The 13,970-nt window shown below is 38.1% G+C and overlaps 1 protein-coding gene across 3 annotated transcripts in view; it reads left to right on the top strand.

Moving 5' to 3' along the window:
* MAP3K19 (mitogen-activated protein kinase kinase kinase 19) overlaps nt 1-13,970 on the top strand; it is a 58,613-nt gene that overhangs the window by 15,493 nt on the left and 29,150 nt on the right. For all 3 annotated transcript variants that reach the window (XM_040228500.1, XM_040228499.1, XM_040228501.1), the window contains exons 5-7: nt 1,257-1,372; nt 3,551-3,666; nt 12,664-12,760. In XM_040228500.1, coding sequence (XP_040084434.1) covers nt 1,257-1,372; nt 3,551-3,666; nt 12,664-12,760 — 329 coding nt within the window. The remainder of the gene's footprint in view (nt 1-1,256; nt 1,373-3,550; nt 3,667-12,663; nt 12,761-13,970) is intronic.

The raw sequence follows: 13,970 nt of genomic DNA, 5'->3' as shown, positions 1-13,970 counted from the left end.
CAAAGAACTGACTCATTTGAGAAGATCCTGATGTTGGGAAAGAATGAAGGCAGGAGGAAAAGGGGACCACAGAGGATGAGATGGTTGAATGGCATCACCGACTCGATGGACATGAATTTGATTAAACTCCAGGAGTTGGTGATGGACAGGGAGGCCTGGCATGCTGCAGTCCATGGGGTTGCAAAGAGTCGAACATGACTGAGAGACTGAATTGTACTGAACTGAGCAAACTAAGGTCCCAGAGAGCTAAGTGACTTGTCTAAGGCCATGTATTAAGGTTAGTGGCAGTCCCTTGATTCTTGGACCAATGCTAATTCTTTTGAACCATGAGCATGGAGGGAGAAAAAGCCCTAAGAATATTATTATAGATCATAAAACATTAACCTGGGACTTCTCTAGTGGTCCAGTAGTTAAGACTCTGTGCTTCCACTGCAGAGGGTATGGTTCAAGCCCTGGTCGGGGAACAAAGGTCTCACGTGCCACACAGCCAATAGAAACACAATGTGACTAGTGAAGCAATCTAGTCATTGTTTCCCTCACCATAATCTGTAAACAGAGTTCCCATCATTTACCTTCTGGACCTCTTTGAGCTGATGTCTAATTCTAGGATCCATGGCAGCATAGACAGGAGATTTGCACTGATGCAAGGAACTCTAAGATCAGCCATGGGGCTTAACAATCACAGGACAAGAGGAATGAAAAACTCATACAGAGAGGCTCTATGATAAGATCACTCCACTCAACCAAAAGCCTGAGAAATAAGTATGTCAGTTTAATTTCAAGGTGAAATGCTAGGCCATTCTACTAGCATTATTCTATTTTGAATAATAAAAGAGCTCACTATCAGCATTAGGAAAAAGAAATATTGAGAATAAGCAGTTAGCTAAAGCACTGAGAAGAAAAAAATCAATGAAGCCAGCTAGTTGGGACAACAGTTTATCAAGATGTTTTTATCTTTACTTGCTTTATGCATTATTAAAGAATTATGAAACTTCTTGTCCAAAGTTAAAAATTTTCAGCAAATTATTAGAATGTTTTTAGACTATAAGAGGCATAAAATATGCAACATATTCCTTTCAGTTAAAAATCATGAAAATTTTCTCTCTCTCTCATGCATTTTGAATTCATTATTGCTATCCTCAAACTATATAAAATTATTTTTATTTATTTGATGTCAATGTTTTTCCTCTCATATTGGTTTTCTTTTTCAATAGATTTAACTCAGCAATCTTTGATGTTGCTTCTATTCTTCCTAGAGATCCTAAACTCTGTGATTTTAGTGGAAAATCAGCAATACACTATGTGTCACAAATAGAGAGTTTCAGAAAACAGCAGTTATTGGACATTTTAATGAATTCTATGCCAAAACCAGGTAATATTTTTATTTCACTTTTGAAATTCTCTAACTATAAAAGCCCTATTAGAAAACTTTTGTTTTTTACATGTATTTGATGGATCCTCTTAAAGAAGTCAAGCTAAATGTATATATATGTGTAACTGAATCACTCTGTTGTACAGTAGATGTTAACACAACATTGTAAATAGATACTTTAATTAAATTAAAAAAAAGAAATCAAGTGAATAGCTATTTATAGACCAGGGACTTTGTACAAGACCCAAAGTTAGGTACTCTGAGATAGGCAAAGAAGGCTAAGATGTGGTCCAACCTTTTGAAAGTGTTCAGTACAGTCAGGGACACACCACATCAGTCAGAGGAGAAAGAGGTTGTTATAAACTTGAAAGGGGAAGAAGGACTTGCCATGGTTCTCTAATGCTGGATAAAATAGGAAGGAAGTGAAAAGATGTGATATAGGCATGGAGAAAGCGTCTGAGCAAGAAAAAAACAGCCACAGAAGAAAGTGTAATGGAAAAAGTGCCACTGAGCCACGTGTGACTTTGTGAAAACTACTTGACTTTATTGTCTGATTGGATTTTTGTTGAGAGCTTCTGGACAGGAAACAAGGCTATCCCCAGGAAGATTTCATGGAAGAGGTAAGACTCAATCTGGTTCTAAAAAAAATCACGAGATTTGATTTTGTGGACAGAGGCATCATGTTGTAAGTGAGCATGGCTCATCCCAGTGGCGAGCGGAAGACTAGAACCAACAGTTCCTGTCAGGGGAAAGGAATACAGGAGATTAGATACACAGAGAGACTGAGTCCATCAAAGACTCATCAGATGTCAGACTGAAGGACATAACTTTTTTTTTTTTCAATGAAACAGAATCACTGAAGAATTTTAAGACAGGGAACAATGAAAGCCATGTTTTAGGAGAGGAAGAAACTCATGCCAAGCAAGCTCTATTAAGAAACTATAGAAGTACCCATGCGTGGTTGCAAGGATCAGGAAAAGAGACGTTGGACATGGCGTGTAGTGGGCCTGAGAGGTGCTAGGTATGTGAGTTTAAGAGAATGTGAAAGAATTCACAGAATATAGTGATGTAAAGTTGATAGAGGAGACATACAGACAAGGGTTGAGAGGCTTGAGTTAAACATGATTCCAAAGTTTCAGCGCTAGGAAGTGAAGAGATAGAAATACAATTAACAAAATAAGAGAACACTATGGCTTGGTGCCAATGTTGAAGGTAATGGGTTCTAAAACACTCATTTAATGAGAACTTGTGACCTTCAAAGTAGCAATTTTCTGTAGGCCAGGGCTTGTGGGAAAGGATTGGATGGATTGATGGATTTCTTTGCAAGTTCTCTACAAGGAGACTGTGAAGATCTGAGAGTTGGTGAGATCACTAAAGGATCGATGATGGTGAGAAAATTGCAGGGGCAGGGCAGAGAAGGTACACATGGACTCAGGCATAAGAAAGGAAGGAGGAGAATTAGGAGAGAACTGTAAGAAAGAAGAGGTGGGAGGCAGCATCAAATTGGAAAAGAGTTTACAAAGCAGATGTGATAAGAAAGTGAGGGTTTCAATGGCAGGAAGGAGGCAGTAGAAAGGTTGCAAAGAGTAAAGAAAGAAAATATGGTGAAGAAATGCAGGCTATGAGTAGAGATCACTCATTCAATTTTGTATCACTCATAATAAGATCAATGAAATAGGAAGAGATGCAAGAGGAAGAAGTTTTCACGGTAGAGCGCATGCTTATCTGAAAAAGTCAAGATAAGAGGAGAAGGATATGTAAGAGAACAGTGTCCCCCAGGAACTAACTGGGAATTCATTGTTTGGTGTTCAGAACTCTGTCAATTTAATGTGGCTTCAAGCGCTAGACAGGAAAGGTGCTCTAAGCAGCTGAGCACTTCTGTCTTTGGCAACTATAGTGCAAATATAATTCCCAGTCCCTTATTAGGGGTTACACTTAGCAACATTGCCCCCTTTTTAAAAAACAAACAAACAAAACGCATTCATTCTGTGGACTCCTTTTGTCCTCACATCTTTTCCAGTGAAAATTATGGCCCAAAGCTTCCTCAGGATCCCAGATCACTATTTCAAGAAAATTTTAAACAAAATGGAACTCATTTTAGAACCCAGCACTAGATGTTGCTGTGAAATTGATGGAGATGCAGCTTATCAAAACACATTATTATGTTTCTTTTGGCAGAAAGACATGCTGAATCATTGCTTGACATTTGTCATGATACAAACTCTTCTCCAACTGATATGATGACAGTTACTAAAAACCAAAATATAATCTTGCAGAGCATCAGCAGCAGTGAGGTAAGATGCTCTAATCTTTAAATAGAAAAACTAACAGAAAAAAGGATAACCTACTTCTACATTTGCTTCATTTATATCTACTTCATTTAGGTTGCTTGAATATTTATAACAAACATATTATAATTATATATTTAAATGTGATTATAAGGAAACTTGAAGCACAATTAATCATAGTACTTCATGAGTTTAATCTCCAGGCAGTAATTAGCTAGTCAATTCTGAGTCTCATACATTATGCGTGTATGTGTATACCATAGAATCTTGTTGCAGCTGAATCCATGCTAAATAATAAAATGTAGCTTGTCCTTATGCATGTTAATGTGAAAGAAGAGAAAATCATTATTCTGTTCATGTCAAATCCATCCTAGGATACCACAAAGGAGGTGCCTCCTCTTGGTCCTGGTTGTTACCCCCGGCCCATGATGACTAACTTCACAAAGTATAGTAATAGTACTAGTAACAAACATCATGACCATAGGAAACGGTAAAATGATTTCCTAAATGTATAATAAACTGTTAACAGTGGTTGCCTAAAAGGACCGAAATGGAGAAGAACTTTGTACTGTATACTCATTTGTATTTTTTGAATTTTTATAAAATTTAACATAGTCCAAACAGTTAAAAATATTACAACTCTATAGGAATTCCCTGCCAGTCTAGTGGTTAGGACTCAGTGCTTTCACTGCAGGGGTAGGAGTGGGAGCAAAGTTTGGGGCCCTGGGTTCAATCCCTGGTTGGGAAACTAAGATCCCACATGCTACAAAATGGTGACAATTTTTAAAAAATTACTACTCTATATTTTATTGGTAAAAAGAATATGACCCACAAATGTGTTTATTTTTATAAGTTAATGAAGTATGGACTATAATAGACAGAAACAACATGAAGAGTTTTAGAGATAGGGTAGTAAGATCTTTTTGTACCTTTCTCTTTCCAAAAATTATTCTAAAACAATAAAGAAAACAAAAACCAAAAAATGTAAGTAAAAGAGTAGTCTGAAATAACTATAGATTCATAAGAACTGATAAAAATAGTACAGAGAATTCCTGTATAATCTTCACCAGCTTTCCTCAGTGGGAGTTATTATAACTATAGCTGATTGTCTAAACTAGAAAATTGACATTAACCCAACAACACAATGAACTAGACCACAGACCTTCCTTGGATTTCACTAGTTTTTAACGTGCATTCCTTTCTCCTTCTCCTGTTTGTGTCTGCCTGTGTGCATAGTTCTGTGACATTTTATCCCCCGAATCTTCAGTGGAGATACAAAACTGTTCTGTTACCACGAAAGAACCCCCTTCAGTTCAGTCAGTTCAGTCGCTCAGTCGTGTCCGACTCTTTGCGACCCCATGAATCACAGCACGCCAGGCCTCCCTGTCCATCACCAACTCCCGGAGTTCACTCAGACTCACGTCCATCGAGTCAGTACTACACTCTTAATTGCCATGGTCTCTCTGCTAACTCCAGGCAACCACTGATCTGTTTTCCGTCTCTACTATTTTATCACTTCAAGAATGTCATATAAGTGGCATTATCATACATGTAAACTTTTGAGATTGGCTTTTTCTACTGAGCATAACACTCCTGAGATAGATCCAAGTTGTTCTATGTATCAATAGTTTCTTTATGTTGCTAAGTAGTATTCTATTATTTTGTCCCACAGTTTATTTAGCTGTTCATCTGTTGAAAGACATTTGGGTTGTTTCCAGTTTGGGGCTATTACATATAAAGCTACCATGAACATCTAAGTGCAAATTTTTGTGTGAATTTATGTTTTTATTTCTCTAGGATACATGCCCAGGAATCCAATTAGTGGGTCATTTGATAAACGTATGTTTAATTTTTTTTAAAGCTGCCTAACAATTTTCCAGAGTGGCTCTAACCATTTTATATTCCCACCAGCAGTAAATGAGAGATCCAATGTCTCTATACCCTTGGCGGCATTTGGTATTATCAGTATTTTTTATTTTAACCATTTAAAAAATTTTTAACCAAAATAGGTATATGATGGTAGCTCATTGTGGTTATAATTTGCATTTCCCTAGTGAACAATGTTAAACCTTTAAAAAAAATGTATTTGCCATCAGCTATAATTATTCAAATATTTTGTCCATTTTCTGATTGAGTTCTTTGTCTTATTGTTGGGTTTAGAGAATTCTTTATATATTCTGGATGTGTAACTCACAAATATTTTCTGCTAGTCAATGAGAAAAATTTGGTTTGCTTTTTTTCACCTTTTTAACAGCTCTTTTACCAAACAAAAGTTTTTATTTTTGATGAAAATCAATTTATCCATTTTTTCCCTTATGGGTCTTGATTTTTATATTATGTCTAAGAAGACTTTTACTTGACTTAGGTCCTGGTTACAGGAGTGTGTTCAGTTTATAAAAATTCATGAATCTATACAGTTTTGATATGTACACATTCCTGAATATATGCTATTCTTAAAAGTAAATATACACAATGGGATATTACTCAGCCATAAAAAGAAACACATTTGAATCAGTTTTAATGAGATGGATGAAACTAGAACCTATTGTACAGAGTGAAGTAAGTCAGAAAGAGAAAGATAAATATCATGTGCTAATGCATATATAAGGAATCTAGAAAGATGGTAGCAAAGAATTTATTTGCAAGGCAGCAGTGGAGAAACAGACATAGAGAACAGACTTATGGACGTGGGGAGAGGGGAGGAAAGGGTGAGATGTATGGAGAGAGTAACGTGGAAACTTAAATTACCATATGTAAAGTAGATAGCCAATGAGAATGTGCTGTATGTCTCAGGAAACTCAAACAGGGGCTCTGTATCAACCTAGAGGGGTAGGATGGGGAGGGGATGGGAGGAAGATTCAAGAGGGAGAGGATGTATGTATACCTATGGCTGATTCATGTTGAGGTTTGACAGAAAACAACAAAATTCTGTAAAGCAATTATCCTTCAATTAAAAAATAAAATTTTTAAAAAGTAAATTAAAAGGAAGGAGTAAATGCTTTCAAATATCTGAGCAAAGAATATGGTTTTCAATCGAGGATTTTATATTCAGAAAACTATAAATCAAATATTAGAGTTGAATAAAGACATTTTTCAGACATGCAAATGAGAAAACATTTTACATTTCACATGCCTTTTAAGGAAGCTACTACGTACTCTACTAAATTAAGAGGATAAGATAAAAATAGAAGGGAAAATCGGATCCATGATTCAGGGGATCTGGAACCCAACACAAGAGAGGAGGATATCCTTGGTATAAAGCAGAAAGCAAGTCCTAAGTCTTCAAACCATGTATGAAGGCTAGAGAACAAAGAGATCCAATCACTGGGGAAAGGGAGGGGTGAGGAAGAACAGAATAATGGGGATTTCCAAGAAGGTGGAACTGGTATATTATTTGATATATTTAATCATGTGGAAAGACCACTGGAGGTTGGAAAGATTTAAGATTTTTAAAAATATATGAAAATTAATTAAATATTAAATAAATTTGTGAATGAAATAAAAACAGGGATTTGGGGTTTATGTATGAAAAAAGTTATGCAAGAAAGAAAGTATAATCATATTACATTTCTATTGCATGACTATAGTGCAATACATACAGTATAGTATAATACTCAAATAATCATAATTTAAACTTTGCCTATTGATTTTATAAGAAAAAAAGGGTGAATTTATTGGAAGGATGGGGACAGGATATAAGAATATTCAATTGTCAACTGCAATAATAAGACAGAAGGTAATATATCACTTTATCTTTTGGGGGCAGGAGGTGGGGGTTGTTTACCTTCTTTGCTCTTATCACCAGTAAAAAGATCCCAACCTACTCCCCAAAGAGGCTTGGTTTTTTTCCAAGTCACAAGTGAGTCAGTATGTCAGCGAGGAGAGAGATGACTCTCCTTTCCCCGTTTCTTGCCCAGCCTAACATTTCATCTCCTTCCTCTGGCCAAGTTATTAATAGCAGATGAATAGAGCAGATGGGGCTTCCCAGGTGGCACTAGTGGTGAGTAATCAGTCTGCGAAAGCAGGAGACATAAGAGACATGGGTTTGATTCCTGGCTCAGGAAGATCCTCTGGAGGAAGGCATGGCAACACTCTCCAGTATTCTTGCCTGGAGAATTCCGTGGATGGAGGAGCCTGGCGAGCTATAGTCCATGGGGTCACAAAGAGTTAGAAACAACTGAAGGACTTAGCATGCATAGATGGCCATTATCACACCATTTAAGAGTACTTACCTACTTCCGGCCCATTCTCTAACTGCAAAATCCACCTGTCCCACTCTCTCCCCTGTTCTCAGGACACACAGCTCCCATCAGGCTCCACAGGGAAGGCCCAGTGGCACACAAGACTCTCACCCAGGAATTGCCACCAAAAGAAGTGACTACGGTTAACTGCTTTGCAAAGTAGCCTCTGTTCTCAACTTGCAGGGAGGAGAAACAGTAACCACTCCAGTGATAGAACCTAGCTGATCTAAAAATCAAAGCTTAGGGACTTCCCTGAAGCTCCAGTGGTTAAGAATCTGCCTTGCAATGCAGGCGACACAGGAGACGAGGGTTTGATTTCTGGGTCAGACAGATCCCCTGGAGAAGGGCAGGTCAACCCACTCCACTATTCTTGCCTGGAGAATACCATGGACAGAGGAGCCTGGTGGGCTTCAGTCCATAGCGTCACAAGAGTGTCACCAGAGTCAGACATGACTGAAGTGACTTAGCCCAGCCCAGCACAGCACATAGAGCAGATCATAGGATCAGGATCAGTCTTGGCCTTAAACCCTCACAGCTCCAAGTCCAGTGTCCCTTACTTTTTCCTCTTTCTAATCCCACCCAAACCTTGGCTTATAGACTAACCCCACCCAGACCACGGTACCCATTCTCTGACTTCATCCCACTGAGTCTGTCCCCAGATTGACTGCACCAGTGATTTGCCAGATGAATGAGCTAAGGGATAGGTAAGATAACACTTTAGTAACTCAAGAGACAGCAGGAGGGGACTTCCCTGGTGGTCCAGTGGTTAAGAATCTGCCTTCCAGTGCAGTGGGCCTGGGTTTGATCCCTGGTCAGGGAGGTGGATCCCATATGCTTACTGCAGCCAAATAAATAAAAATAAAATACATATAAAAAGAAAGAAATTGATAAAAGAAAACACACTTACTTTTCATTTCTTTGTGATATAGTTAGGAAACTTGCTTTTTTTTTTTAAGACTAAAAAGTCCCTTCATATTTAGTTCATTTTTTATGCAGTTCTAAGATATTTTTTGAACTTTCACTCTATATTTTTCTTATTATGGTTGAAATAACTATGAACTTGTTTTTGAGGGAGAGAGAGACTCTCACTATTGAATTTGCTTCTTTCTAGTGCTTTCTCTAGGGTTTAAAAAAAAAAAAACCCAAGGTCTTTTTTTCACTTCTTTTCTTTGAATGAAAGCTTGCTTTATTTTGGGGTTATCTGCAATAGGTTTTTATAGTTTACAAATATAAGCAGCTGCTTTGCTTGTAGGATTGCGCCTGAGAGGCTCTTCACGGCCTCTGCCAATCTTTTTTTCATCTAAGAAGAATCTTCTTTCCAAATTGAATTGCGTATGATTCCTGTGCCTCTTTTCTGTGTGGTTGGCATTCTGCTGTTTGCAGATCAGAATGCTATGCTGTCTAGTCTGTTGTTGCCTCTTGCATTACCGTGAATGGTTGATGGGCTCCGTTTATTTGGGATGTGCTATTCTAACATTTTTCTCTCCTTTACTCACAACTGCATTATTTCAATTTCCTCTTTCACCCAGTGAAAGTAAAAGTCGCTCAGTCATGTCCAACTCTTTGGGACCCCACAGACTATACAGTCCGTGGAATTCTCCAGGCAGGATACAGGAGTGGGTAGCCTTTCCCTTCTCCAGGGGATCTTTCCAACCCAGGGATCAAACCCAGGTCTCCCACATTGCAGGTGGATTCTTCAGCTGAGCCACAAGGGAAGTCCATTAAAGGCATTCATATTTAAGATTCTAAAATAAACAGAAAATTCTGAGCTGTTGCTGTTTTTGTCTTCATTTTCATGTTAATCTTCAAAGTAGGTATTATTCCCCACATCCTTTTTGTTTGTGATGCTTATGTTTATTCAGTTTGTTTTTTTTTAAGGAAGAAGTTTTTTGTCGGGAGTTTGTAGGGATCACACATCTTTAATTTTTTCCTGTGCAAAAATTATAAATTATGTTTGAATATTCTTTCTCTTAATTTTCTCATGATTATTAATTTTCCTTCTGGTTCTTGTTGAGACTCTCTTGTTTCAAATTTTTCATAGTAGCAAGAAAGCAGAGTGATTATGAATTCTGTAACCAGACTTCAGAGTCTGGGTGTGAATTTGGCTTGCTAGGTGACCTTGGTTAAGTTACTTAACTCCTCTGATCCTTATGTATAAATGGAATAATAGTTTCTGCCTTTAGAGTTTTTGTGAGGATTAAGTCAGCTAACGTGTGAAAGGTCCAACAATGTCTGGCACTGTACGGATAAATGCTAGTCATTGTTATGGGTTTTGCAGCTAGTTTGCCCATAGTCTGCATCTTCCAACTTTTCCTCAAGGACCGACTGATGAATGAACTGAGCAGTTGAGACCAACCGCAGATCATTAATCAACATAGAAACTTGAAGTGAGAACCAGTTATATATTTAACACTAAATTTAGTGTTAATTAGTTTTATTCCGCATAAAAATTTCACTGAAACACTCTAATTATATGAAATGGAAGAAATATATTCTGAAGTCTCATAGAGTGTTCTAGACATATGAATAAAAATTATATATACTAAGAAGGAAACTTCAGTGGTCACTAAACATCTGAAACTATCTCCAACATTTCTACTAACAAAAGCATGCACATTCAAACAATCAGATCATATATCACATTACTAAAAATGAAAATTGATCATTGATAAGGGAGAAGGTAGTGAAACAGGCTTATGCACTACTAGTGGAGAGTAAGTAGTAATTGTAAATTTACTTTTAAAGCAATGTACATAAAAAAAATTCGAATATTCTTCAGATCAATAATTCCTTATAATTCCATATCTGAGAATCTACTCTAAAGAGATAACACAAAATTGGGGTATTACTTGTAAAGATGTTCACAGCACTATGTGTGATAATGAAGAATTAAAAACTGCCTACTATGCATGATGGGGTTTATATCATAACACTTATGGGACTTACTAAACATCTTTATGACCCTCTGATAAAATTCCATTAAAGTTATATTTACTTAGTAAATTGCTATGTAATTTATACCTGTCATAAGTAAAAAAGCCAGATATGAAATGACATGATACAACTCTATTATTAAACACTTAGGAAAAAGAAAAAGAAAATATCCTGTCTGTGGGAACAGAGTTTGCTTTTTATTTGTAGGATTATAGGTGATTTCTTCTCCTGCTCTTTAAAGAACTGCTGTTTTGATATTTCCATGCATTTTATAAAATAGTAATCCCCTACCGCTCACACTTTGTAATTGGATGGGAGAGAGAAGAAATTTGCCAGAGAGTGGTAGAAGTTTTGAAATGCAAAGAATAAGCAGTGAAATTGACAACAGTCTAGGATCAGGGCAAACCTGCCCAGGTGTCCCATCTGCCACTGACAACCAGGATGGTCTGAGGTAGGACCCCTAACCTGTGCTGGGAGGTAGAGAATGCTTTACAAAGCATGTACTGCTGTATAAAGTAAAATATGATAACTAAGCTGTTATAATTGAACACCTTCCCCCAAGGGGAATGGACAGTTAGGGAGTTTGGGATGCTCAGGTACACACTACTATATTTAAAATGAATAACCAACAAGGACCTATTGTATAGCACACGGAACTCCACTCAATGTCATGTGGCAGCCTGGATGGGAGGGTGGTTTGAGGGAGAATGGATACATGTATATGTGTGGCTGAATCCTTTCCTTGTTCACCTGAAACTACCGCAATATTGTTAATCAGTTTCAACCCAATACAAAATAAAAAGTTTTTTAAAAATTGAACACCTAAAATATTTTAATGGTAGTGATAAGTCAAATGAACAAAGTGAAAAGATTCCCACACTCTCTTGGGAATTAGTGAATGAAATATCAGAGGCTTTATGATAAAGTCTGCTCACTTCTCGGACAAACATCTGCATTTAGGGCAAAGACTTTTTATCCAATAGTCTGCTTAAATAGGCCATTCATCTGGATCACAGAAGCCAGAATGCTAATTATAACATCCAGGTAGGATGGGATATTTTAACTATTACTTGCCTCTATCACTGTTCTAGTCACTAAAAGGGGCAAAATCACCAGCAACAACTTCTAACGGAGGAACCTATCAACAACAATGCATTCTCATAGAAAATATTTCTTCTTTAGAGAGTCAGGAATACTTTTTGTAAGTCAAGCTGGTTGTTTTTTTTTAAGTTAAGCTGTTTTTCAACCATGTTTTTCAGCAGTTTGATCATTTTCTAGATTGTAAAAGAGAAGTTTGAGAAGTTGCATAACACGATTAGATCAGAAGGCTGTCATCGTGAAAACTTTAATCAGCTTTGCTACCTTTCAGTCTAAGGTTATATCTGCAGCTTCCATGTGGGGCAAGGATTTCCACCCTCACCATCTGTAAATGATGCCCCAAGGAGGCGTTATGGAAAAGACCATGTTCCTTTGGGGTTGTTCACTGGCTGTGGCCAAAGGATTCTTTCCAGTTACCCACTCGGATGGAATTGGTAGCAGCTTAACAGCCTGAATACAGACATGATAAAGTATAAAATATTGAATTTCTCTGTATATGCAATTTCAGCTTTGATCTTCATCTTTGATTATGCAATTAATTACATTCACATCTGTCAAAGCCTGGTGCTCTGGAGACAAACATTTTCCCATTATTTTAGTCCTGAATACTTTATCCGATTTAAAAGGAATCAGCAGTGTGAAATTTTAGCCTAGGAAAAAAAAACCAACATTCACCCTGCCAACCAAGTATTACACTGAAAAACTGAGTTTCTATTTTATGATATTTCAGGAGTCTGACCAAGATGATGACTGCTCTCATTCCATATTGATTAGTGAAGAAGGAGATCCAAGTGGTGATGGACAAGACTGGCAACCCAGGACAGAAGGTATCCATCTTCTGTCCTTGATGTGTTTACAAAGACAATATTGATTATTTGGATTTTCCCCCTAATTTCACTCATGCTCAGTGCAGAGCTTTGAAATCTCAGACAAGCATAGAGGAAAAGAAATCCTATCCTTTGGTCCATATTTGAATCAGTGAGTCTTGGCAACCTATCCAGTCTCTCCTTTGTTCTACCCTACTCTAGCTCAACCTGCCGTTCTCATCTCCTTTCTCTTTTGTCTGGTAGCATCCTTTCCCTCACTTCTTTTCTCTCAGAATCTTCCAGCAGCTACAGGGATCTGTCCTCCTCCATGCATGTGTGCGTGCTAAGTCACTTTAGTTGTGTCCGACTCTTTGCGACCCTATGGACTGTAGCTCACCATGTCTATCCTATGGATTCTCCAGGCAGGAATCCTGGAGTGAGTATGCCATGCCCTCCTCCAGGGGAATCTTCCCAACCCCGGGATTGAACCCACTTCTCTTACGTCTCCTGCCTTGGCAGGTGGGGTCTTTACCACTAGTGCTACCTGGGAAGCCTTATTCTCTTCCAGGACCAAGCATTTCTCCATTAGCTGTCATCCCAGACCTCTTCCCTTGAGGGAGGAGTTGGGGGACTGAACAAAGAACTAAAGGCCCAAGTTGCACTCTTGTATTCTAGGAGGTCATAAGTCTGGAATTTCCCAAAACAGCACCCATTCCAAATGTGTCATCCTGTCCTATCCTTAAATGCCCTTGCATTGAACAGATCACAAGGTATTTACAGATTCTCACTGCAGAACATAGTCATCACAGCGATCACGTCTGTCTGTCATCTACTCCCCTATACACTTCTTAAATGAAACGTTTATTTGAACTGCTCCGATCTCTTTTCTGGTAATTTTCCTACTTGCATTTCTAACATGCCAGGGAAGCTGCCCTCTTGGATGTCTTTTTTTCTCATCCCCATTAACCACCCAGAAGGCTGCAGAGCTAGCTTAGCCACTGTCTCCTTTGACCCCTTATGCAATGCTGCCCTCTTCTGGGGAGCCTCCTATCTTTCCCAAACTCACTCGATACCTCCTTTCTCCTGGCTGAGGGCAGGGAAGAAATTATAAACGTCATGAACCCTGAAACCTAATTAAAATAAACAAGTCCCGACCCCCTCCAAGTAGTCCTTGTCATCTGCCTTTGACTTTCAAAGACTTCAACTCTGAGTTCTCAGAAGCCCAACTGTG

Source organism: Oryx dammah, unplaced genomic scaffold (genome assembly GCF_014754425.2).
Source record: "Oryx dammah isolate SB20612 unplaced genomic scaffold, SCBI_Odam_1.1 HiC_scaffold_27, whole genome shotgun sequence".
Classification (NCBI taxonomy): domain Eukaryota; kingdom Metazoa; phylum Chordata; class Mammalia; order Artiodactyla; family Bovidae; genus Oryx; species Oryx dammah.
The sequence above is the reverse complement of the archived record's forward strand: the minus strand, read 5'-3'. Positions and strand labels throughout refer to the sequence as shown.